This window comes from Gavia stellata, chromosome 4 (genome assembly GCF_030936135.1).
Source record: "Gavia stellata isolate bGavSte3 chromosome 4, bGavSte3.hap2, whole genome shotgun sequence".
In the NCBI taxonomy this organism is placed as follows: Eukaryota; Metazoa; Chordata; class Aves; order Gaviiformes; family Gaviidae; genus Gavia; species Gavia stellata.
In genome coordinates this window covers 56,352,065-56,373,990 of record NC_082597.1, presented here as the reverse complement: position 1 = coordinate 56,373,990, position 21,926 = coordinate 56,352,065, and the positions used below count along the sequence as shown (strand labels likewise).

Genomic DNA, 21,926 nt, shown 5'->3' with positions numbered 1-21,926 from the left:
TGCCTGTCTGAGCACTACTGCTCTGTAGATGGCATTCAGTAAGCTTACTGTCTGAGCAGATAGACCTCAGTTACTATGTGAACCTTAAGAATTCTAGGCTGCCTTTTAATTAGGGCAATGCACCAGGAATAACAGTTCAGAATTAAGGGGTTCTAATGATGCTGCAGGGAGGGCACTGATGACTCAGGCTTTGTTCTCACAGTTGGAGGTTAAGCAGACCCACTATCCCAGGGAATTACAGCCCCTTCCTGCCAAATGTGGCTGGCTTTGTAATTATGTGCAACATCACTCTCTTGGCAATGGGCCCTGCATAGATTTTTACCCACTGTTTTGTTCCCCCTTTTCCTTTCACTACAGTCAGGGAGGGTGATGGCAATTGTTTGTTATTGGCTGTTAGAGCAGAGTAAAGTGTTGGTCTCAACACTGCCTGTCTTGAAAGCCAAGTAGCTAGACTGCAGGAGGCAACTTTTTCCTTCCTGCTAGGCAGAAAGCTAATAGTTTCCCCACAAACTGTACAGGAAGGCAAGCTGTGTGGTTTTTACTATTTATTCCATTTCTGGTATTAACACACCCCCACAAACAAGTATTTAGCTTGCTCAAAGCAGCCTTGGTCCATTTCAGTTCATAATTACATATTTTCAGACAAACTCCTGCAAAGTTTAGCTCACTCTACATAAATACTGCCCACCCAATAAAGTATTTCCATTCAGCACAATAAGCAGCCTGTAGCCTTCCACAGTGGCCATCTTCACAGAGCCCAAGTTACTTTTGGGTAAACTGCTGTCATTCAAGATCTTTTTGGCTGACTTCATCCATGGCTTAAGTGCCCATTCTTAGATGAACATTACCACCACCTCCCTTGCCCTCCCAGCAGCAGCATTTTCTAGGTCTCCAGACTACCACACCTCTATTAACTCCAGTTTTTCACTCTTTTGTCTCCACTTCCTGTCAAAAGAAGGGCAGGTTTCTACCCCTCTGAGATCAAGCTCTCAGCCCAAGGAAGCAATACTTCTTGACAGGCATTCTCTCCTGCTTTCACTCACTGAAGTCAACTCCCTTCTTAATTCAAGCAAGTAAAGACCTCCCCAGTTTTCCCTCCAGGGCAGGAGACCAAAGCTCCAGCTGAGTTTGTTGCTGCTGCACTCAAGGCTTTTTGTGCCTGTAAATTCACTTCTACAGATCAGTGAAGACATTTCTTGAAAGCGACTGTCTCGATCTGGCAGGTTGGAAGCTGAAGGGGAAACAGAGAATGGCAGGTCTAATTTCTCATTCAGCTTCAGAGGAGCAATGAGCACCAGCAGGATCCCGTAATTCCCCAAACATCCACTGGAAAGACTTTCTGTGGAGCAAGCTCTGATTGCAGCTAACTGTTTGTCCACCACGACAGGAGGCCCAGGCCTGGCTCACTGATTGATCCCTGTTCACAGAGAGAAGAAGAGAGCGTGCAATTGTAAACTGCAAACAGAATACAGGAGTAAATGCATAAAAATATAAAATATCTCCCCCCTGAGTTATGGATGAGGTATTCACTTTTTTCCTATCAGAGCTTGCCCAGCACTTCCCCAGAGTCCTTTAAACCTTGTCAACACTACACCAAACCTTCAACACTTGAAAATCAAACACTTGCCCATTCCACCTCCTGACATACTCCAGCTGTGAGAAAACACAGCTTTCCTTGGTTTAGATCCCTCTGTCTCTTGCATTGTACTCAGGTGGGTCTTGCACCAAAACACTACATGGGAAAGACTGTTTAGCTGCTGTGCAAAACTTGACAAGGTTCTCCCAGCTCTGTGCTCCTTGTATGCTCACTCTTACCTGCAGATCCTGCATCCACAGTCTGCTTTAAATCAGCCTGCTAGGGGAACTCCACCAACCACCACAAAGTGTTCCAATGAAAACACACAGCAAACACAGAGCAACCACAAAAACAATCTTGTTTCTCCCCTTTTCCACTCCTTTCATTTTGTGACACTCGCTGCTTCACAGTCAGCTTAAAGCAATCAGTCCCTTTGGGAAAGGGATGCTATTTTAGACATAGAATAAACCACAACGTTCACAAGGCTATATGGATTATGCACATAGTTACCACAAGAGTGTAGGGTGCCTCTTTCTTCTGGACTTCTTCTGTAGCATTTGAAGTGGAAGCCTCTGCAGAGCTCGGACCTGTCGGTGATGTATCAACAAACGTTTCATCCACGACTCGGAAGCGGATCTCCTCCCCAATGTCCATGTAAAGGTCATGGGCCCCTTCTTCTGTCTCATATTCCCACACCCACACCTGCTCTGCTTCATCACTGGCCACGCCAAGGTTTAGGATTTAAGCATTTGGCCTGACAGATCCCTTCCTGACAGTTTTGAGAATAGACTCAATTTAAAGCCTTTTCACAATTATTTCTCAAACTGCAATGCACTGTCCTAGGTCATCACCTGCGCAGCCCAGGACCCCTATTTGTTTCCGATTTTCCTGCTTCAAGGTGTATGCTGCTGGGCAGAGTTGGGGTTACGTGCCCATACGTAGAGATTACAATGCGGTTGTTCAGGGGACACTGCCATTCATTTCTATCAGCAGGCACAATGGTCCTGCAAAACCCAGTAAGCATGAGGCCTGTCTAGCTGTGGTTAACAGTCTGCGGGACTTGTCTGACACAATGGCTTAGCTTCTGCCACTGAGCATCTTCATTGTTGCAATAGCGAATGCCTGTTGGACCAGCACTGCACAATCTTTTGAAATAAAGTAGTAAAGTTATCAAAGGATACAATTTAGCTGGCTGCTGCAGGGATTCTGGGGGGATGACAATATCATCAAAGAATCCAATAGAAACTATGGAGAAAAGAACTTGATTAAGACTGAAATGATTCTTTGCAAATGATGTACCACAGTGATTCCTAAAATGCATTTTAGGACTTATTCTCCTTCCTCTTTCAGGAAGGACATCTGAGATCATGCAGTAATTATTCTCTGAGCCACAACGCTCAATTTCAGTTGGCAGCAAAACAATTACCCAGCTGAAAGTACATACATCAACAGAGGGCACAGTCTTCATGCCTGCTGGGAAAGGAAAAAGCTGTTTGAAGCAGGATTGGAAAGGAAAGCGTTCCAAGAAATGAGTCAGATGCTATAGAGGTCTGTGACAGAAAAGAGTTTAGAAATCACAAATGTAACATGTTAAATAAAGACCAATATAAAGTTAGAACAGCCCCCTCTTCCCCCCGATGTTGAATTTTATTAGAGAGTGGACATGCACAAATTCAGCAACAAATGCAGCCAAGATAATCTTATTGTCCTAATTTAACAACTGAGCAGAGGAGCTCACTTGCATGGAAAACTCCTACAAGAAAGGAAAGCAACTCATCAAATATGTATTCCATGAATCTGACAGCACTTTGTGCTCACAAAGACATTTCCCTGACACATTTTCAGGTACATGAAACAATCATGAATTTGCACAGAACGATAGGGAAGATATATCAGACCAACACGAACTGATACTACCACTTTAAAAAAAACAAGTTCTGCTAACTGAAGTGAGAAAATTGATCCAGTCTACACTCCAGATGGGCTTGCCTGTTCTTCTTGGGCATGCACATGAATGACAAAAGGAAAGGGGAGCACAGGCGAAACCATCAAGACCAGAGGAAGCTGCCAGGCTTGAACTACCAACCACCCTCAGATCAGAGCAGCACTAGAGGCCAGTAAGTGTCTTTAACCAGCCAACAGACAGCACTATACCACCTGAAATCACAGTAACTCAAGAGACTTAAGAGCTCTGCAGTTCATGCGTCCCTAACGTTAGAAGCTGCGATTTACCGTGAACGCCATCCTGACTGCAGCTTTTAATCTGTCCAATCAGAATCTCATCCAGGAAGGGATGGAAGACCACATAGCGGAAATGCACTTAAAAGAAAACAGATCATTTATGTTATGTCCATGTTAGTGAACTATACCCTTTCCACAGGGTGGCAGCCATTAAAACAAAATCCCACATCCTTTATGCCTTCTAAAATGCTTACCCAGTTTCTTTTATAATTTCCTTACAGGCACTGATTAGATAGGGATCAGAACTCTTATTATCATTTTTCTAACTGTTTTGTATGAATTATGACAGTGTTGATCAGCAGCTTCCTGTTCTCTGCTCTTCAACCTTGCAAGAGTTTAAGTTCACAGAATGAAACTGTAAGATGAAGAACATGGAGCAGGGCCTCTGCTTTAGTTATGATGTGAGCATTCCTGCACAATGCTTCAAGGCCAAGAATATCAGTTGAAATGACACTTTCTCATAATACTTCCGCTGATTATATCTTTGTCAGCAATACTGTACTTTCTTTAAGTGAAATATCTGATATAAATTATTGTCAGAGTAAATAAGATTCTCCAACATAACTGGATTTTTCATCCAGGTTAAATCAAATTATGTTTCTAACTAAGCATTTTGAATTTGTAAGAAAGCTATACTAAGACAATTTTAGCCAAACAATGCTTATGAGCAATTTAACATCATTTTAGCTGTCCATACTGAGTGCTCCTCTTTTACATAAAATCAGGCACTACATTAGAGACAAAGTTATTGCCAGACACAGCAGGATTCTGAAAGCAGGAGACTTTTTTCCAAGCTCAGAGAGAATATATTCTCTTGTTTCACTTCAAGGAGTAATTCAAAGTTAAGAAGCTGAATGGAGATTAAAGCAAGCAAGAAAGCCTGCCATCCTCCTTCAGTATTAGAGAAGCTTTTATTTGCAGGGAGCAAGTTCTACTGGAGTTAGAATTTAGACAAGGAGAGCCACATACAGTTCAGTCCAGTTCCCTTCTAACAGGAAACATTTCATTTGCTCAAGCTACGTTTTCACGTTGAAAATTGAAGCTAGAAAAATGCATCTCTTTCCAGCTTATTTAAAGAAACTTATTTTAACTTAAAAATACATATGAAATATGGTTTTATGCATTTACTTCCAGTTTTTACTCAGACAGATTTGCCAAAAGTCAAAGGGAAGAAATTAGTAATTTCTTATTTAAAAAAAAAGTCACAAGAAATGTATGCTGAACCAGATCTGTCTAAGTCTCAAACAAAAATGTAGCAAAACTTCCAGCTAGGAAAACAGCATCAAATGCTGTGCAAATGTTATATTTAGAAACATGTTTCAACATTCTAGCTAGGGAAAATATGCTTCAAAAAGAAAAAATACTAGACAAATGCAGAACAATTAATGCAACTTATTTTCTATGTGCAGATTTCCAATAATTTTAAATTAAATTAACCCCTTCCTTATCCCACACTTATGGCTCCAATTGTAGAACAGAGATGGACTGCTGGAGAAGGCAGACAGGACTGGCTATTTAAAGCTGTATTTGTACCCAAAAAATGCAAAGGAAAGAGACTTTTGCCATGTTCCTCTTGCCCTCCTAATAGGAACAGAGTTAAGGCTATGAACTTCAGTAAGTTCCTTTAAATTTACTTTCCCTAACAACTGAACTCAGCTTACATTTCCAGATCACTACCCTTCTGCAAAACTATGTAACTGAGGACAAGAATATACCTTTGGTATGTGATGCACCATCTCCAGGGAATATGTATGAATCTTCCAGCTTTGTGATGTCATACAAACAGATGCAGAGGCCAACATTGTATACAACCTGCTCACAATAAAAAATAATTAAAAAGCAATAAATCAAGCAACTCACCAGGTAAAATCAAGCAAACCATCAAATTTATACACTGCGCACACCTTTTCAAAAGCAGGCAACAGAAGAGTGGCAAGATGTGAGGGAGGCCGATTTGGTACACTCTTTTAACAGCCCCAGCCCTAATCACACAGCATTTTAGGGGAACCCCTAACTTATTGAAGTGTTATGGGAGGATGTGTTTTCATTGGCACTGCAAAGATCACCACTACAAACAGAAACCCTTAGGGTAATTGTCAGTGGTGAGAGAACTTGACCTGCCAAGATAGCAAACAGTTGCCCACAAGCATCACCAGCCCCATAGCTTGTCCAAAGGCTAAACATCTTTTCACTAGATTTACACTCTCAGAAGCCTCAAGGCTTGCCTTTGTCTTAAACTGTATTAGCTCTGGGCAGAGATGACAAGAACTCTTGGTTTCTCTGCCACTTCGGAGATGGCTTCAAAGCTTACAAAATTTGAGGCACCTATTAGTCATCAGTGGATGAGGGAAGAGTTTTGCTTTTCATAACCTATCTGTATAATCTGCTGTTCACAACCCTCGATCACTTCAGGTTGCTCTTTTGAGCCCCCTTCATGTCACAAGCTGCATTTTGAGTTTTGTGTCTGCCTCACACCAAAAGCTGTATGCTAATCGCAGTCCCAGGGGCTGCACAGGGAAACTGTGACCTCCTGGCCTATGACAACAATTTTATATCCTGCACCAAAGACCAACTTCTTATTGCCACACTGTATTTCCAGTACTAAGCACAGACCAAGTGAGCTATTATCACCTTTATTTCTCTTCCAGTATTACTGTTCTACAGTTACTTACACTGTCTTTTTTTAAAATTCCCCCACCGGATGGATTAGTTTGCATCCATTTTTCAGACTGCATTTCGGATTGCTACTCTACACACAAACCAGCAGTTACTCTCACTTCTCTTCCATGCCTCTCTGCCCCATCCAGCACCTCAGTATCTTCCCATTACAGCATTAGCCATTAGAAAAAAGTCGCCTTTGAGATGATACATGGCTGTCTCTTTGTTTACAGTCTCTGATATTTCAGTTGCTGGGGATGGCCTTCACACCTATTCTGATACCTCACCCACACATCTCATTAGGAACAAGTAAAAGGAAGAAATGCTCAGGAATGTTGTGACACCTGCATCAACCTATACATAACCCATGCTTTACCTTATTAGCCAATTTCTTGTTTAGCTCTTCAGCAATGGATTCGTTCAGTTTCCTTTCAAACTGCCAGGGAGGAATTCTTACTGTGTCAGTCATCTCTACCAGGACAAACATGGCGGCAGGCAGCGCTTCTGAGGAGCGAGAGCAGACACGACGACGCCAACAGCCTCAGGAACCAGAGCCCTGCAGGGGCAACTGAGACACCCAACAACTGATGCGGGGCAGGCCTGGGAAACCACCCAACCTCTGGCACGGAGCTCAGTGGGGCAGCACCCTGGCCACCCCAACGGGGGGAGAGCCGCGGGGGTTTGAAGGCGGCCACGCAACCGCTGTCGGGGGCGGGCGGCCAGGCAGCCGCCGCTGTAGGGAGCGGGGGGAGCGCACCGACAGCCGTGCCGCTCAGCAGCCGGGAGCTTCGGAAGAGCGGGGCAGCCGGCGGGCAGGCCGGGAGCGGGCGGGCAGGCCGGGAGCGGGCGAGCCCGCCCGACCCGGCGGGGCTGCAGCCGCCCCCTCACCCACCTGCCGCACGCGGAGACCCGCCGCACGCGGAGACCCGCCGCACGCGGAGACCCGCCGCACGCGGAGACCCGCCGCACGCGGAGACCCGCAGCCTCACGGCACTTCCGGCGTCTCAGCCAATCGCCCGCCCCCCCCCCCCCCCCCCGATTGACGCGGGCGCGGGGCGCTCACAGGACGTGAGCCCTGTCGCACCGCCCACGGCGGCCATTTTGTTCCCCCTCAGTTCGGGGCGGGGCTCCGACCCGTTTCCTTCTGTTACCGGGGCGGGGCCGGGCCCTGTGGGGCCGGGCTGCGGAGGGTTTTGGTGGTCCCCGGCGGGGGGGGGTTGGTTAATATAAACGTAGAAAGGCCCTCAGTAACTGGGTGCCCTGCGCAGGGTTGCTCTGTGCCTGTCCTTTTCCCCCTCGGGTGCCTCCCCGGTTGCCGTGCCACAGCTATTGTTTCACCTGAAACAATCCACAATTGCAGTTAGTGTCATTTCACTTCTAGTTTTCGTAAGCTTCAATGCCGACACCACAGCAGAGATCAAAGTTTGCATCCCTCCAAGAGCAGATACTTAAGCTGTTTGCCTACCTATATGGCAAAACTGGGTGGGTTTATAGACTCCTTGTGCCTGGAAGGTATTCTTCACCGCAGCGACTGCCCAATACTTACGTAAAGGTTATTATCAGGTACAAACTGGCATCACATAGAGCTGGAATAATTTATTCTGAGTGTTAATTTATTAAAAAAAAAAATCTCCATGGTATTGTTTCACAGGCCTCGGTGCATTCTGCAGTGAGGTAAGCAGCGTAAGGGACAGTGGAAAACAGGGGGGTGTGCTAATGTCTGAAATTTGTTGGGAAAAATGAAAGGAGGTTGTTTGAAGTGTGTTTAAAAAAAGATTCGTCAGGAAAACCAAACATCTCTGGCTGACAGTCAAAACTGAACTGTCAGCATAATAGCTTTGATGCAAAGGCTAAGTGTGTCATCCCCCACACCCCCCAGCAGCGCGTAGTGGGACAGTAATGAGAGTTTTAGATAAGAAATCATTAAACATTGAGCTGTCTTGGAGTGGGAAGGGGAAAATGAGGTTGCAAATAGTGTGGCTAGGCCTCATTAACGAGATACCTGTGTTGGCCACGGAGTTTCTGATCTCTTTGCAATTACTCCTGTTTCACTGGGATCTGTTGGGTTGGGTTGGGTTTTTTTAAATAAACGTGGCTGGTCTGCACATGTTTGGTGTGTTTGTATTAAACGGGGGGCTCAGGAACAAGTTTTGCCCTGTCAGCTGAGAAGACCAGCAGTTCGCTTAGAACAGCATCTACCATCTCAGCAAGGAGCATTGCTGCCAATGCAGCAGACACCGCTCTGTCAGAACACCTCAACCCAAATCCCCAGCATTTCTTGCTCTTCTCATCCTACTTCAGGGAGCCTTACAAAGGCTCCTTTCTCCTGCGCTACAGTTGTGGCTGCGCTAATCTCGGCGTGGCACAGTTTTGCTGGCGCATGTGGGGCATCCCTTGCTGTTCTTTCCTGGCCTCACGCAAGTCTGGCAGTGCAAGGTTTGACCTTTAGCTGGAGTACATGTTTTGTGGGTCTCTGTAGCTACTTTTTCAGAAGAGAGAATAGTTCCTCTAGTTCAGAAGTTCAGAAGAGAGAATAGGCAGGGGAAGAAATAGCCTTGGTATCACACAAGGAGGTAGAAGTTAGACACTATTGATATTGTCAAGGTGATCTCTCTGGATGCTTTTGTATGTAAGAACTGTAAGGTTAAATAGGGGCAGGAGTTCAGGGGAATAGCAGGCTGAGTACCTGGGAGAACATGGGTGATGGAGAGAAGTGGATTTGGACAGACTTGTTTTATGTTTCCATTTCTAGCTCATCCTTGAGCTAACATTTTTCATGCATCCAATAGCCATGCCCCATCAGGGGCTGTTGGGTGCCCAACACAAAGCAGATGCATCTCCCTTCAGCCTGATCCACAGGCCCCAAAAACCAGCTGTGTGAGCCATCGGTCTGTGAGGCCTCGCTTCATGTTGGCTTGTGTCTTACGGTTGGATCTTTAGTGTCTCATAAAGTGCAGGCACCAAGCAAAATCTACTAGGGTGGGGATGTGCACAATCTCTCTCTCCTATGTCAGCTCTATGATCGCCAACAGGGGCTGAATGCTGCAGGCTGATCCTTCTTCTCTACACAGCTACATATTTTGGTGAAACTTGCGGGTACTTTGATACTGCTCTGGGGAAACTGAATTGAAAAGTGTGGAGAGAAAGCTGGCAATGGCAGTGTCGGATGAGATTCATTACCTTAGATACCAGGCTACAAACACCACCAGAGCTGAGTCTGTCTGGCAATTTCTCAGCCTCCACCAGTGACATCACAGGCTCTGGGAAATGATTTCCAGTCTCACCCTCTGCAGGTAACCCCTCTGATCCCAAGCGGTGTGTGCCTGGGCCTTCATATACATCACGGATGTTGCTCTGTTACCACTTAGGTTTTCTCCCTGGAGGAATTCCATATTTCATAAGCATCGTCTCTGATGTAAAAATACAAACCAAAGCCAAACTTTGCCCTGTAAAATACGGGTGTTGTCTCAACTCAGCTATTGATAGCGCTCAGAGGTACGCTATATTTAACGCTGCAGCTAAGGTATCTTGATGTTGGGGATTGTGTGAACAGTCTCATTTTGCTGAGTGGTCTTTTTTTATCCCGGTAGTACTGACACAATGAATATCCACAAATCCGCAGTGCCTGTACACACCTTTTCATACATAACCATAAAGTCTCCAGAGTCTCTCCCAGCAGTATTGGGGCTTTTCCGACATTTGGAGGCATGGTTCTCGGTTGCTAGTTTTTTGAAGCTTCAGCTGCTGGAATCCAGGGATTGTACAAGGGTCTTTCTGTCAGCCAGAGAAAACCCCAGACATTTCTCATTCTCACAATTGTACAGGAAAACTGGAAAATACTATTTGAAGTTACCGGAAGGCTCAGAAACTGGGAGGAAAATGAAAGGAACCCCCAAATTATTTTGTTTAAGATCTCCTCTGCCCCCACATCCCCATGGCTGTTCAGGAAAACTGGCTCAGGGACGTTGGAGGAGATGAGTGGTAATTTGCAGCTAGACTGTTTTTGCCCTCCTTTGATTGACTCCAGAGGAATTATGTATCTTCTCACGTACAAAGTCCTCCATGCTCCTGCCCTTGCTTCCATCTCTGCAGGCATCTCCAGCACCCTCACTTCCACTCTCTGATCAAAGCTTTCCCTCTTCTCCTTTTATCATTTTTGCACGCTTTAGACTCTGCCTCCTCTGCTGCAGCGCATGCCCAGAACCACCTTCCCAGCCAAACATACTTCAAGTTCCCGGTGCCTTTCCTGTCAAGAGCCTTTAGTGACTACGTGGGAGACTTGGGTTCTGATGCTTGTCTCCTCTGTTCAGTTTATGTTGTTTAACATGTTCAACTGGGCACACGGCTAACCCTGGTGTACCACAAATCAGGCAGGGAAGTAGAGGTATTTATGATACATATAAATGTTAAACAAATGCCTGGGGAAGAAGAGGACATGCCTGTACCACACGTCCCCAGCACTCTTCTGGCCTTCAGCTGTTTCCAGCTCAGGACTCTCCTAGTTTGGATGTGTAGAACTGTCCCCCAGGAGAGGATGGGCCATCTCAGGAGAATCTCGGTGGAGACTGAGAGCTGGCTGGGTTTCTCCTCTCCTTCCTTTGCAACATTTTGAAGGGTAGACTGGGGAGGTGAGCCTTGTGGTGTCTGTAGGGCTTGAATGGGGCTTCTGTTTTGTCATGGAAAACTGCTTGAAAAGCCACAAGCAGAGTGTGATGGGCAATGGCAGAACCCACCAGCACTTGGGTTTTCAGTGCTTCTTGGTGGTCTTGCCATGGGCTGGTCTCTTCTGTCTGTGGAGCCTTTTTCTTCTCTATAGTTCATTGACAGGAGAGACACAACTGCTTTCTGATCCGGTCCCTCTCCCAAAGCCCCTGGGACAGCCGTGGATCAACACCCATCTACCTGGAGGGATGGATACAGCCAGGCAGAGCAGTTGTGACCCTGTCTGCTGACTGTGTGGCATGCCTCATGGCTTCCCACACAACTTGTACACCACTCTGCAGCCCCAGGGGTTGTTGGTGGAACAGGTCCGGTTGGCACCATTGCGTTCAGCTACTTAGAATGACTCAAGGAAAGAGTCATGTTTAAGAAACCAAAAGCAACCCACAACCACCCCACGTCACAAGACGCCCATGATAGCTCCCTGCAGCACTGACACTGCACCACGGTTGTTCAGGGTTCTTGCAAATTTTATTCCAGGATCACAGGGACCTGCGTGGTAAGGTGCTGGTGTGGTCCACCCTTCTGCTCCAAAATGAGCCCAATATCACCTAAATTTCCCCCAAAGTATACCTACCCAGCCTGTTCTTAAAAACCTCCAGTGATGGAGGCTCCAGTGCTTCCCCAGGCAATCTACTTGAGTAATTCACTGTCTGTTCTGTTAGAAAGCGTTTCCTAATGTCTATCATCAATCTTGCTCCTTACAATTTAAACCCCATTACTCCTCGCCCTATTCCCATGCTCCCCTGCTATGCCAGGGGTGATCGCAGCACCTGTGGGTGCTGGGGGGCTGCAGGCTTGGGCAGGTAGGGAGTGCAGCTGCAGCGGCACCAGCAGGACTCAGGGTGACAAGGGAGAGGTTTGACCTGGCACGGGGGACCCCTCCTGGTCCAGACCTGTCCTCCTGGCCCCATCCCCCCTTCCGGTGCCTTCCCACCCCCAGGTCCCGCCGTCCCTGTAGCCCGTGGGGCTGCCCCATTGCATCCAGCCATGCCACCAGTGTGCATCACTTTGCGTAACCTGAGCGATGCAGCCCCCTGGGGCCGACCCTCCTCCCCTTCGGCCCCCCATACAGACTTGCTTTTTTAAGCCTAGCTCAGAAATGACCAGGCTGATCCCTCCCACCTGCCCGCTCCCCCTGGCTTGGCCCTGACGTCAGGGGAAGGCGTGCGGATGCGTGTGTGTGCGAGGCGCACATCATACACACATCAGATACCACAGATCCATCAGCAGGCAGCCGGCAGGGAGGCAGGCAGGCAGGCAGCCGGAGAAAGCCCCCCAGAGCCGGGCTGCAGGCGAGACCGCGGCTCCTCGCAAGGTAGCAGAGGAGCATTCGGCCCCGCTGAGCACTGATGCTTTGCAGAGCGCAGCTCCAGGGAGCCCGTCACTGCTAAGGAGGTAAGGGGAGGCATAATGGCCATCCAGCTTGCCTGGGCTATTGTAGCTGGAGGTTAAACTTCATGCACCGCCTTTTTCTTTCAAACCTGCTTTTTTCTTTTGATGATGGAGAGATGTGAGGGTGAAGTGCAACTTCGCTCCTCTGGTTTGGTTATTCCCCACCAGCCTCAGGAACAATAACTCCTCTGGGGGTGGCGGTGGTGGCGTTCCACACCTGCTTTGGTTGGGGGGCAAATAGCCAGGGCTTTGCCACGGAGGGCTGAGATCAGCTGGGACCCATCTCTCCAATTGCTGGGTGAGGGGGAGGCAATTCGTGAAAAATCTTATTAAAGTGGGCTGATAATGATGGGGGCTTGAATAGGGGTTTCTTTGGGACTGGCTGCACAATTCATTCCTGCAGACGGCAAGTTAGGTCTACAAAGGAGGAAGGAAGGACACAGGCGAGGACATTTGCGCCAGGTCTTTGAACAGACCCTATTCTAATTAAAAAAAAAAAACCACAACAAAACAACCAAATCCCATAAACTTGGTATTTGGGAGTGATGATTATGCATATATGCTTAAAGGGTAAATCAAGCTTCCATGATGGCTTCTCCCTTTGCTTCCCCTTTGCATCTGGCAGCCTGCTTGCTCTTCCCCCATGGCCTCCCTGAGAATTGGGCAGCCCGGCACTGTCTAAGGGAGCTTTTTATAATCGATCCATAAAGGTGACATTCATATTTTAGCGCTAAGTGCACTGTATCGTAGGCGAGACGATTTCAGCAAAGATCCCTGGAGTTGTGAGCGTGATTGGCTTAGCTGGGGAGGGGACGCTGTCAGTGTGTGCTCCCCAAAAACCGCCTAGTTTATTTTTTGTATAGTAGTGTGTCTCAGCAAAGGGGTTTTTAACATGCAGAGTAGGCAAGGAAATTGCTTTGCTTGGTATTTAACTCTTAACAGCATGATCCGGTAACCAAAAAGGGGGGGGGGGGGGGGGGCGCTGAGAGGCTTTCATTAGCATTGGACAGAGACAGCATTTATAAAAACCTGCCAGACGCTGAGGCTGTGAGCCTTCTCCGAGGAAGGATGGAGAAATGTACCCCAGCGAGCGCTGCGGTGGCCCTGCTTGTGGTAACCCCTGCCTGGAGCCATCCCAGTTCCCCAGCTGGTTCCTGCCCTTCACAGCAGCCCCCCGGGAGATTACAGTTCAGTATCTCTGCTGGCCACCACATTGTTGTCGCGTCCCTTGGCGCATGAATGTGCCAAGCAGCTGAAAAATGGGATTTTTGTTTTTTGCGTCAAGGTCTGGGGACACGCTCCGGCGTCTGGAGGGGTGTAGTAGCTCTTCTCTGTTTCAGCCCGTGTCTAGACAGGCTGGGTCTGGGGGGGGCATCAGCCTCCCCAAGGATGGCGGCGGGCCAGAACATCGCTTTCCGTGCTCTGTGGGGTGAGGAGATGGCTGCTGGCAGCTGGCTGTGGAGATGGGGTGTCTTTCTGACATACAGAGACCTTTTTGCTACTGGGGTGGAAGGAGCAGGGGGGTAAAACTGACTCCTAAACTGGGGCCACTGGCAGTCTCAAGGGATGGAGAAAACGTGATGGCGAGCGGCAGGGAAGAGCCCGTGCAGGAGCTCACTGGAAAAGGCAGCGGAGGGAAAATAACCTCCAGCTCCTCGGCTGGGGCGGCGGAGGCAGCGACACTCGGGAGACCAGAGCATGGTGGCAGACAGCATCTGAGCCAGGGATTTGCAGAGGGACACGGTGGCATGAAAGGAAACGGCCCATAAAGGTGACAGCGAGCCAGCCGAGGGGTCATGTCCAGAGCCGGAGCATGACAGCTGCTGTCAGAGTGGCTGCCTGTCCGTCTGTTCATCCTGGGCAGCCCAGGGGTTCCGGTGGATGGGAAGGAGCACAAAGAAGCGCTGCGCGGGAGGGCTGACTCGCTGAGGGCGATTAAGCCAATTAAATATGTATTCCCCCACCCGGCTGAGGGACACATGAGGGGTTTTTCTTCGCTGCTGCTAATGAATGGGGAGTGGCAGACCAGAGGCTGGTGCCTCTTTAAAAGGCTGCTTCCCCACTTCTGGGGGACCTTGAAAGGCTGTTTAGTTAAACAAGGTCACAGCCAGCACCCAAGTCAGCGTGTTTGGGTTTAAAGAGAGGGAGAGAGACAGTGATTTTATTTGATAAATCGCAGACCTTTCAGTTGCTGGTGATGAATGGGGTACTTGGATCTCGAGATAAAAGCTGATGTGTCTACTGCCTGTCTGCCTTAATTGGCCTGGGTTTCCTGCGTTTGCCTGTGAGTGCTCCTGACTGTCAGCTTGGCTTGGAAGCCTGCCCTCTAAAAGATACAAAGGCAAAGGTAGCTGCTGCTGCGAAGGAAACCCTGTCACCAGAGAGCTCTGGGGTTTTGCTCCTAGATGGTTTCTTTGGGGAGGGGGGAAGATGGACAGAATGGGGTGTGTTTTTTACAAAGAGCATCCTTCCAGGCAGCGCTGGGCTTGGTGCTGCTTACATACATCCTTGGCTCAGAGGACTGTCACCCCAGGGGACCCTCAGAGCAAAGCCACCAAGGGGAGACAGGGAGGAGTGAGGTGGAGGTCCGGCAGCAGCAGCGGATGGGGGGGGTTACGCTGGAAAGGCTTCTCGTGCCCCGCAGCAGAGCCGGGCTGCTGCAGCCTCTGCTCATCTCCTCAAGTGACCCGGATTTCGTTCCTGCGCTCTGTATGTGTGTGGGGTGGACACGGTGTTGTGGGTGGTGTCTGCCACGCTGGGAGAGATCCGAGGTGGGGAGCGATGCTCTCAGCCCCAGCAGAGGTTAGCATGACCGCTGGCGATGGAGGAGAGGGGGAAAATGCCTCCCATGTCCCAGGTCGCTTCCTTGTTGCCTGCTGGGGCTGCAGCATGGAGAAAGGGCTGGGGGGATGATGGTGGGGTGGGGCACAGGGAGGGAAGAAGGACAGGAGAGGCTTTCCCTGCTGTCCGGCTGGGCTGGAAGGGGAGGAGACACCGGTGAGGACATGCTCGTGTCTCCCCTCTTGTCTCAGCCCGCTTTTGCCATGAGTTTAATTTCCTCCGTCCCTTTGTTTACTGTCAGGAGGAATGAGGTGGCAGGATAGCACCCCAGACCCTGCCGTGGTGCCAAAGCTCCCACTCAGCCTCAGCTTCACTGGCACCGGCAAAGCTGGGTGTTCAGCTGCTGGGCCCCAAGGCTGACCCACAAATTTGGGGTGCTCAAGCCAGGCACTGCGGAGGGGCAGAGCACTGCTAGCTGCAGAAGCCAGCCTTGGCATAGCCACAGGATGGGGGTCTCTGCTCCAGCCCCCACTCCAAGCAGGAGTTAGGTACAATGCCTCAGTTAGAGCAGGCTGTGCAGGGATGTGTCCGGGGGGTTGCATATCCCCAAGTACGGGGATCCCACAGCCTTGCTGTGCCCTGTCCCCGTGCTCAGCCCGGTGAGCTGCTGCCCCATGGCAGGGCTCTCCCCCATATCCCCATGGGCCAGCTGGAGCCCCCCAAAGTGCCTGTGGGTGATCATGCCCAGCTCGTTCTCCCACATGGGGCAAGCTCAGCTCGTGGGGGCAAACAGCAGCCCCAGGAGGGCATCCCCCGCTGCCGCCCTTGGGCCTCAGGACCAGGCTGTCTGCCTCCTCTCCTCCAGCGATGCCCAGCGTGCTCCTGCTCCCCACTCCCACTCGTCCCCTGAACCAGGGAGCCTTCTAGGGCACCCTGGGCTGGTCCCACAGGTGAGCCTGGGGCAAACCCATTCTTGGTTGCCATGTCATCTGCCCACATCATTTTGTCCCTGCAAGGGTCATGCTCTTGCACACCCCTTCCCTTTCGCCTCTTATTTTTCTTTTGCCTCTGGGAAACTTTTATTTTCCCAGCCCCTTTTGGACCCATTGGAGGAAGCTCTTTCTCCTGGCGCCAACCAACCCCCTCCGCATACTAATAGTTTGCTCCAAGCATCGTTATTCAGGTTAAATACCCTTCATTGTCCCTAATCTGGTGGGGGAACTGAAAGGCCTCCTCAGCAAAAGCACGCACAGAGGAGGCACACTGTGGTGAAGCCATTTTCATGGTGGCAGCTCCACGATGTGGCAGAGAACCAAGGGCCCCTTCCCCCAAATCGTCCTGCTCATCCAGCCCTGACACCTCCTGGGAAGGTGCCAGATCCTGCAGTGACGCTTGGGGACCACGTCAGTTTTTTACTGCCCTAAAGCGGCCAGGATGCTTGCCAGTGCAGACAGAGCAGTCAGACAGGGGACACAGATGGGAGCAGAGAAGCAGCTTGGTGGCTGCCCCAGCTTTTGGGTGTCTCTCTTGGGTGCTCCCTCTCCGAGCTCCTCGGTCATGGGGGAAGGAGACGGTGAGCGTAAGCCTGAGCCTGGGAACAGGAGAAGGAGATGCTGAGCCTGGGCACAGGGGCAGAAGATGCTGAGCCTGGGCATGGAGGCGGGAGGTGCTGAGCCCTGCAGGCCAGGAGCTGAGCAGCCCTGGTGCAGGGTGGGCCCCGGAGCAAAAGGCAGGCACATGTGCTACAGTTGCTTCATGGCAGAGAGGAGCCGCTGAAGCTCATGAAGGGTTTGGTGCGGGGCGGCTGGGTAGCTGGTGAGGGGAGAGACATTTCGGAGGGGTTTGCGGCCACGGCTGGAAGTTGTCTTGGAGGGCAGGAGGAAAATGGTGGCTTCTGCCTTGGGGTGGGACTCTAGTGTGGCCTCTGCCAGCTGGACCTCTGGGTGAAGCTCTGCAGGGCTGAGAGGGGGCAGCTGTTAGGACACTAGCTGAGGCACGGATGGGCACCAAAGATGGACTGGCAGCAGTCGGGACCTGGTGGCAGGCAGACCCCCTGGCAGGGGAAGCGAGTGGAGGTGGGCGAGGGGAACAGGAGTCACCTGGTCCCTCCCCGAAACTTCAGCTGCTCTAGAAACCTTTTCCCATGTCCTTGGTGCCTGCTAATTTCAGAGCAGAGGTGACCCCCTTTCACACATGCCCCCAGGGCCTCCACATCTCAAGGGGCCGCAGATGAGTCAGAAACCAAATTAAATATTCTCCGGGTTTCCCGGTGCGTGCAGTTGTCGTCCCAAAAGATGCTGCACACCCCAGTGGGGCAGGAAGGGCTGGAGGGGGTGGCGGGGAAGGGGATGGTAACTCCATGGGATGTCGGACTCGTCAGCTCCAGGCGATGGGGAAATCCCTGAGCCTGAGGGGTGATGGAGACAGGTGAGCCCCCCACCCAGCACCCCCAAAGAACAGTACCCCCAAGCAGCCGCTGGCATGGGGCACCCCGAGACAGAGGCACCTGGCATCAGATGCAGCAACTGATGGGAAGAGAAATCAGCAGAGCAAAGGCTTTCTGAGCAAGTGGTCGCAGTGCCACTCACCCGAACATCTTGCTGGGAGGCTTAAAAATGCACACCCCCCCCAATTTCATGCTCGGGGTGGTTCATCAAGGACAGCAGTGCCCACACTTGCTCTGGCTCCTGCTCTTCTGCAGGCAACCTAGCTATCAGGCCATGCCGTACACATCCTTCCTAGCCAAAGATTGCAGGGTTTCTGCCCGAAGGGGCTTTAACTCCTTGCAAACTGCATGGTGCCAGCCAAAAACCGGAGCCTGATGACTGCACCAGCAGGAGGTTGTGCTTGTGTTGTGGCTCGTCTGAGGAGCCCGAGGGGTGTGTGCTGCCAGCGGCCCTGCAGTAGTCTCCTGGTGTTCCTTCCCAGTAGGGATGTGCTCAGGCGGGCAGCGAGCCGCTGGCTGAGGCTGGGGTTGCCTCCTAAATCCCATAGTGCTGAGGCAACCTCCAGTGGTGGGGAGACCTCAGACTCCTGACTTTGACCTACCTGTTGTCTCAGCCTTTTTACTTCACCCTTTTAGCAGAAATCTCAGGCTGGGTGGAGATCTCAGAGGCTGGGGCTGGGGACCTGGGTGTGCTGGCACTGCGTGGGCACCCTTCCCAAAATGGTCCCTGCCCATGGCAGCCCGTGCTCAGCTGCTCCTTCTCCCAGTGTGTGCTTTTTAGTGACTTCTTCTCTAATATGTGGGATTATCCTGGAAAATGAAAGACGAAGCCACAAACCAGGCTCTTTCCTTCCCTCAGGATTGATTTGCTGGAACATCCCGGGTTGCTCCAAGCCAGGACGGTCTTCCTGGGGCGCTTCCCAGTGCTGGGGGGTGGTGCCCAGTACCAAAGGCTGGTGGCATGCTGCTTGCCCCCACAGATGTGGGGCCAGGAGCAGAGGGGACAATTCCTGACAGCAAACTGACCCTGCCAAAAGCCCCCCCGGGGGACCTGTAATCACCCCCCACTTTGCTCCCCAGGTCGCAGGCAGTAGACCCGCGTGCCTGGACACCCTTTCTCCTGCCGCCCACCTGCCCATCACCAAAATGGAGGAGCCCACCAGCCCCACCATGTCATCGGACCCCAGCGCCCCACCTGCAGTGCCGCCCCTGCACTCCCCCAAGTCACCGGTGTGGCCCACCTTCCCCTTCCAGCGGGAGGGCAGCCGCATCTGGGAACGGGGCAACCTCCTGCTGCGGGACCTGCCTAGCCCCCTCCCCACCAAAAGGACCAGGACCTACTCAGCGTAAGTACCTGGCATGTGGCAAGTGGGCTTGGGACTGTCCGGCTGAGCCGAGCAGGGACCACGGTCACCAGCAGTGCTTGCAGAACCCTTTATGCCTGGTGCGTGGCGCCATCACGGCGCCCGGCATCACCGCACCCACCTGCCCGGGGTACTGCAGGTGGGTGCCCTGAGCTCCTCCAGGGAACGCCATGTTTTCAAAGCAAACCTCTCCCCGTGCTGTCCCCCAGGCGAGTGCCGCCAGTGAGACATCTCTGTCCCTTTCCTCCTGCAGGACAGCGCGTGCCTCCGCTGGACCCATCTTCAAGGGCGTCTGCAAGCAGTTCTCTCGCTCCCAGGGCCATGGATTCATCACCCCTGAGAACGGCACAGAGGACATTTTCGTCCACGTGTCTGAGTAAGTCCGGGGGTCGTGCGGTGCCAGCACACCCTGGGGGAGCCGTGCCATCAGCATGGGGCTGGAGACCCATGGGCTGGGGATGTCTGCATGGGGCAGGGGTGGGGCTCTGCCTGTCTTCTACTCACCGTCGCCGGTGGGTTTTCTTTCCCAAGGCACAGCCGGTGGGTCAGGTGCCTTCCTTGGTGCTGGGTGGTCCAGGGCGGGGGTCCAGACCTTGGCCCCAGCCCCACTGCCTCTCCTCTCTTCTCCTGCAGCATCGAGGGGGAGTACGTCCCGGTGGAGGGGGACGAGGTGACGTACAAGGTCTGCCCCATCCCTCCCAAGAACCAGAAGTTCCAGGCGGTGGAGGTGGTCCTCACCAACCTGGCACCCCACACGAAGCATGAGACATGGTCTGGCCAGATCATTGGCTCCTAGGTGCCTGGGGGGGGCCTCCGGCTGCTCAGCCCCATGGAGCAAGCCTGCCTGGCTGCTCGTGGGGGGCACAGGGGGAGCCGAGGTGGCGATGGGGCTGGGGCTGCCCCAAAACATGCAGGCGTTTGCATTTGGTGTCTTTTATAAGGTTACGGTTTCCTTTCTCTGTGTGTGTTTGTAAGTGTCTGTCGAGGGGGATAGGGGAAGCAGAGCCCTCCCCTGCCGCCCCCCAGCTCTGGGGCAGCGCTGAGACCCATGTCCCGTTCCTTGCCCCTGAGGCCATGGGGAGCAGTCGTACCAGTCCTACCCCCTGGCCCCACAGCTGCCCTGGGGCTGAAACAGGTGCTGAGAACAGGAGGGAACCCGGGGAGGCTGAGGGGGCTCAGCTCGACCTCCTGAATCCCGCTCCGGCAAGATGGGCACCCTGCTTGGTTCTGCTGCCCACAGCATGGCAGCGGTGGGGCATGCCATGGTGCTGGGGGGGGGAACGGGGTGGCGTGGGGCAGCGTATCACTGTGCGGGGACTGGGTGGCTGAGACCCGTCCCCATCGCTGGCAGCTCATGGCACCCACCTGAACCACGTCCCTCCATCAAAAGATCTCAGGTCAGCGGTGCCACGGGGAGGCAAGTGGCTTACAGAAAGAAAAAAATTAGTTTTAAGGGGCAAATGGCTGCTGGCAGGGTGCTGGGGGTGCTTGGCATTGTGCCCAGGGGGCTGTGCCTGGGTGTGGGGCAGGGGTGCACCTGGCACCTTCGTGCTCCCCGCCACCGGCAGGCCTGTAATGCACTTTTCTTGGCTCGGTGCTGACATGGTTTTGGGGAGATGGCTGCCTTCTTCTCATTCTGCCCTTGTCCCCCCAGCCCCCTGGGACCCCCCTTCCCACGCGCGCGCGTGTGTGTATGCGTGCGTGTGCACGTCTGTAGCTTGCCGGGGGGGGGGCGAGGGGCTGAGGGGTTTGAGTAGCCTCGGCTGTGGGGAGAGAGAAGCCACCTCCTCTCCAGCCCCTCGGCATAGGCAGGGTCTCGTATACAAAGCACAAATTTCGTTTTTGGTGTTCTCCGCCATACCCTGGCCAGGCATGGCCCCGCAGCCCCAGAGAGGGACAGGGCAGAGGGCAGCGGGACAGGGGCGGCATGCACCTGGCTGGGCCTGACCCGACCCCAGGGAAATGGTGCCTGCACCAATGCTTCGGAAATTATCAGCATCTTAAGGGGTTCATTTCGAAGCAGGGCAAGCAGCCCCCCAAGCAGGGTGGGTGACCACGGCCGGCTCCCTAGGCACCCACTTGGTGGGAGCTGCTGGTGCTGCCGGTCCTCAGCACTGACGGAGAGGGGCGTATTCCACCTTTCTTGCTGACAATTTTGCGGTGGGGACAGGGGTCTGCCGTAAGCGGGGAGAGGAGGGGGCAAGGCTGGTGCCACGCAGGACAGCTGGGGCCCTGTGGATTCGGGAGGACCACTGTGCGCTGCCCCAGCCCAGGCTGGCGTAGGGACTGGCCCAGGACCCCACAGCCCATCTCAACTGCCACCCGAAGCCCGGTTCACCCATGGACTGTGGCAATGCGGCTCAGGCCCCAGGCATCTCCAGGACACGCAGTCAGTTTGGCCAAGGCAAACTTTGTTTGATTCTTTTTTTTTTTTTTCTCTTTTTTTTTGGAAATAAACTAAAACTCTAGACTTGGTGTTTTTACATCTCTATTGTGGTTCCCACCTGTCTGACCGTGTGTCGACCTTTGTAACATTGGCAATAAACCATTAAAAGTGACTTTCCCATCAGCCCTGCCCATCCCAGCTCTTTGTCCTGTGTGCGTGTGTCACAGTGGGGACACCAGTGGCTCTCTCAGGTAAAGGACGTAGAGTGCCGAGGGATTTATCCAGATGGAAGGACAGGCTCACCCACCTCTGCACAGCATGTCCCAGGGGGTCCCAGGATGCTCCAGCCTTGCTCAGGGG

At 52.1% G+C, this 21,926-nt stretch overlaps 2 protein-coding genes across 4 annotated transcripts; one reads left to right on the top strand and one right to left on the bottom strand.

Moving 5' to 3' along the window:
- Positions 1–530: 530 nt before the first annotated feature.
- Positions 531–7,407, bottom strand: POLR3H (RNA polymerase III subunit H). Of its 3 annotated transcripts, none has more exons than XM_059816382.1 (7): positions 7,368–7,407; positions 6,852–7,043; positions 5,533–5,629; positions 3,809–3,895; positions 2,758–3,046; positions 2,087–2,294; positions 531–1,417 (listed from the first exon to the last, which is right to left on the bottom strand). In XM_059816382.1, the coding sequence occupies exons 2-7, from the start codon at positions 6,960–6,962 to the stop codon at positions 1,364–1,366; spliced, it is 846 nt and encodes a 281-aa protein (XP_059672365.1). In that variant the 5' UTR covers positions 6,963–7,043; positions 7,368–7,407; the 3' UTR covers positions 531–1,363. The 3 variants fall into 3 exon arrangements, with proteins under 3 accessions (XP_059672365.1, XP_059672366.1, XP_059672367.1); XM_059816383.1 differs by having other exon boundaries at positions 2,758–2,821; XM_059816384.1 differs by lacking the exon at positions 3,809–3,895 and having other exon boundaries at positions 2,758–2,821.
- An 11,528-nt stretch (positions 7,408–18,935) lies between these two features.
- On the top strand, positions 18,936–19,976 carry CSDC2 (cold shock domain containing C2). The gene is made up of 3 exons (XM_059817113.1): positions 18,936–19,162; positions 19,434–19,556; positions 19,814–19,976. Exons 1-3 carry the CDS (start codon positions 18,963–18,965, stop codon positions 19,974–19,976), a joined length of 486 nt encoding a protein of 161 aa, XP_059673096.1. The 5' UTR covers positions 18,936–18,962.
- Positions 19,977–21,926: the final 1,950 nt, after the last annotated feature.

Bases quoted from the DNA above. Each gene is read 5' to 3' on its own strand.
- CSDC2 (XM_059817113.1), top strand. From the start codon at position 18,963: ATGGAGGAGCCCACCAGCCCCACCATGTCATCGGACCCCAGCGCCCCA. The intron at 19,163-19,433 runs GTAAGTACCTGG...TTCCTCCTGCAG, and splicing joins AGGACCAGGACCTACTCAGC to GACAGCGCGTGCCTCCGCTG. The intron at 19,557-19,813 runs GTAAGTCCGGGG...CTTCTCCTGCAG, and splicing joins ATTTTCGTCCACGTGTCTGA to CATCGAGGGGGAGTACGTCC.
- POLR3H (XM_059816382.1), bottom strand. From the start codon at position 6,962: ATGTTTGTCCTGGTAGAGATGACTGACACAGTAAGAATTCCTCCCTGG. The intron at 3,047-3,808 runs GTAAATCGCAGC...CTTTCCCAGCAG, and splicing joins CAGTCAGGATGGCGTTCACG to GCATGAAGACTGTGCCCTCT. The intron at 2,295-2,757 runs GTATCCTTTGAT...TGGCGTGGCCAG, and splicing joins CTGCAGCAGCCAGCTAAATT to TGATGAAGCAGAGCAGGTGT.